General features: G+C 36.2%; 1 protein-coding gene across 1 annotated transcript; it reads left to right on the top strand.

Moving 5' to 3' along the window:
- Nucleotides 1–1,001: 1,001 nt before the first annotated feature.
- On the top strand, nt 1,002–2,231 carry LOC125654504 (neuronal acetylcholine receptor subunit beta-2-like). Its single transcript, XM_048884466.2, has one exon. It carries the CDS (start codon nt 1,002–1,004, stop codon nt 2,229–2,231), a length of 1,230 nt encoding a protein of 409 aa, XP_048740423.2.
- Nucleotides 2,232–2,578: the final 347 nt, after the last annotated feature.

The following is a 2,578-nucleotide window of genomic DNA, read 5'->3' as shown; positions in this document are numbered from 1 at the left end:
GAATATCAAGTACGGCATCATCTTTTAATTGTGATCACATATTAGGATATGCCAATTCAGCTAACGACGATGGAAATCCGGAATACTGATTTTTAGTAGAGCGTATACTACCAATTCTGCTGTTTTGTATAATTATTGAATCCTTTCTCTGACAGTAATAGCTAACCGTTTTTGGAGAACTGACTCATTTGGAAATTTGAAAAAAAGACTATGTAAAACTAAGACAGTTATACATTGCAGATTACAGTTTATCTACAACACTATGTGTCTAGAAATTGAAAATCGGAGATACATTCTATCACTGTTCTGAGAATATTTTCATGATGTGGTCCGTATTTGGAAGATTAATGGACGCGAAATTTCTTTGATTTCTGCAATAATCGTAAAAACACTCCGTATATATCCCGTAACTAGTAGACGCCAAACAAAAATCCTTAATATGATCGGAGTTTACAAGATTTATTTTTATTCGTCTTGATAACAAAATTTCAATTAAAATATTTTCGAAGGTAGCCGACTTACTGTATCAAAAACAATGTCATTCATTGCAAAATACACTCTGTTTTGTCCCTAAATATCGATGAAATTCATAACCTAGTATTGTTATACATAACGTCAAGGGATTGGGTAGAAATAAAAATTCTTTTCGCCAAATAGCTTTTTTTCACCATTTTCCCAATGTAATTTGAATGAATATGAAACCAGGTGATGTTTTATGTGTAGCAACATTATGTGTCTGAATGTCTCAGCGTGGTCCATCATAGATGTGTTCCAACTTATAGTGGACGGACTTTGCTACCACTTAAAATGTTTGCTATGCGATTATTCAAATAAGAGTTTAAATAATGCATGATAAAGCAAAACTGTGATTGGTGATTTGAGTGTGGTTGGGATAAATATCATTGATTTTCTCATCTCTAAACCTTAACATCACAGCGTATTTGTACATTGCTGAGCTACATGTCTATCGAATCTAAATAAATCTTCAGAACTTCTTTAAAATGCATTCGTATGCGACAATAATTTTCAATATATTTTTGATTGTCGGTTTATCAAAACCTGTGCTTGGATATTCGGCGGAAGTGGTCAAAAACTTGACAAAATACATGTTTGAAACCAACGCATACGATAAAACGCTTCGTCCATCAACAGATCAATCAACGGCAACAGAACTATCTGTGAGTTTCCACTTGAAGAGGATAAAAAGGCTGGATGAACTGGAGGAAAAAATGGTCACTACGGCATATCTCACTCTGGAATGGCGGGACGAATTCCTGACGTGGGATCCGACAGTATTTCCTGTATACAGATTACCACTTCCTCAAAACACGGTGTGGAAACCGGATTTCGTTCTGAAAAACGGATTCACGGAATTCAAGGAACTAGGAGGTTCCTTTTATTACGTCATGGTCTCATTTGATGGAACAGTAACCTGGAAGCCTTACCAGGTGTTTGAATCTCAGTGTTCTATAGACGTTACTTATTTTTCATTCGATACCCAAACCTGCGACATTGTTTTTACATTGTGGTCACATTTTCAGAACCAAGTGGAAATAAGACCTCTTAATGATGACATTGAATTGGTTCAGTATCAAGGCAACAGCATTTGGGAAATCACATCTACTAGCCAAATTGTAGATAATTCTAGAAGTAATGCTGACATCACTTTCAATCTCCGTTTGAAACGGAAGCCATCACATTTCGTCGGAAATATTGTTCTACCCATTTTATTTCTTGGAATCCTAAATATACTTGTGTTCGTCATCCCTGCCGATGCTGGAGAGAAGATGTCGTACTCTATTACAGTAGCGCTTGGATTCATGGTATTTCTGACGATCATCAGTTCGGAACTGCCTGCAAACTCGGACACCACTCCATACCTCACGTCTTACCTACAGATTCAGATCATCATGGGAGGAATAGCTCTGATAGTTTCCTCACTGCAGCTTCGCTTACGAAATAACGATGAAGGTCAAAAGGTCAATGCATTTTTTCAATTGATTGTAAAATTGTCGCCGCGTTGTCAAGTCAGGAAACGTAAGAATATGAATGTAGACACTGTCGTTCGCCTTGATGATATAAAAGAGAATAAACTGGTCCATGATGACGGGGAGGACCAGGTTACTTGGAATGACGTCTCCTCTGCGATAGATTTTCTTATGTTTGGTGTCTATTGTTTGGCTTACTTCATTACTTCAGCTTCTGTGGTAGCCATAATGAATGGCGGGTAGTGATATACTAGTTCGTGTATACAGCTATGCTACATATTAAGCATATAAAAAGAACCACGTTCCATATACTCTTTTTATCATATTGAATGGATTATTTGGACATATGTGATCAATGTATAAAGAGTCAAAAATGCCAAGGGTATGTCCATATACAAAACCAGATTATACAGAATAAATTGCATAGTCTAGTTTGTATCTGATAAGAGACTAGAATACAAAGCAAATTAAAATATCAACACTTGATGCAAAGCACGGAATGAGACGGAATGAAATTAAACACATCATATTTCCAGAAATACTATTTATCTTCCATATAAATTGAGTGGTCGATTTACCCAGAAAACATC

This window comes from Ostrea edulis, chromosome 7 (assembly GCF_947568905.1).
Source record: "Ostrea edulis chromosome 7, xbOstEdul1.1, whole genome shotgun sequence".
NCBI lineage: Eukaryota > Metazoa > Mollusca > Bivalvia > Ostreida > Ostreidae > Ostrea > Ostrea edulis.
This window is presented reverse-complemented; position numbering and strand designations above follow the sequence as displayed.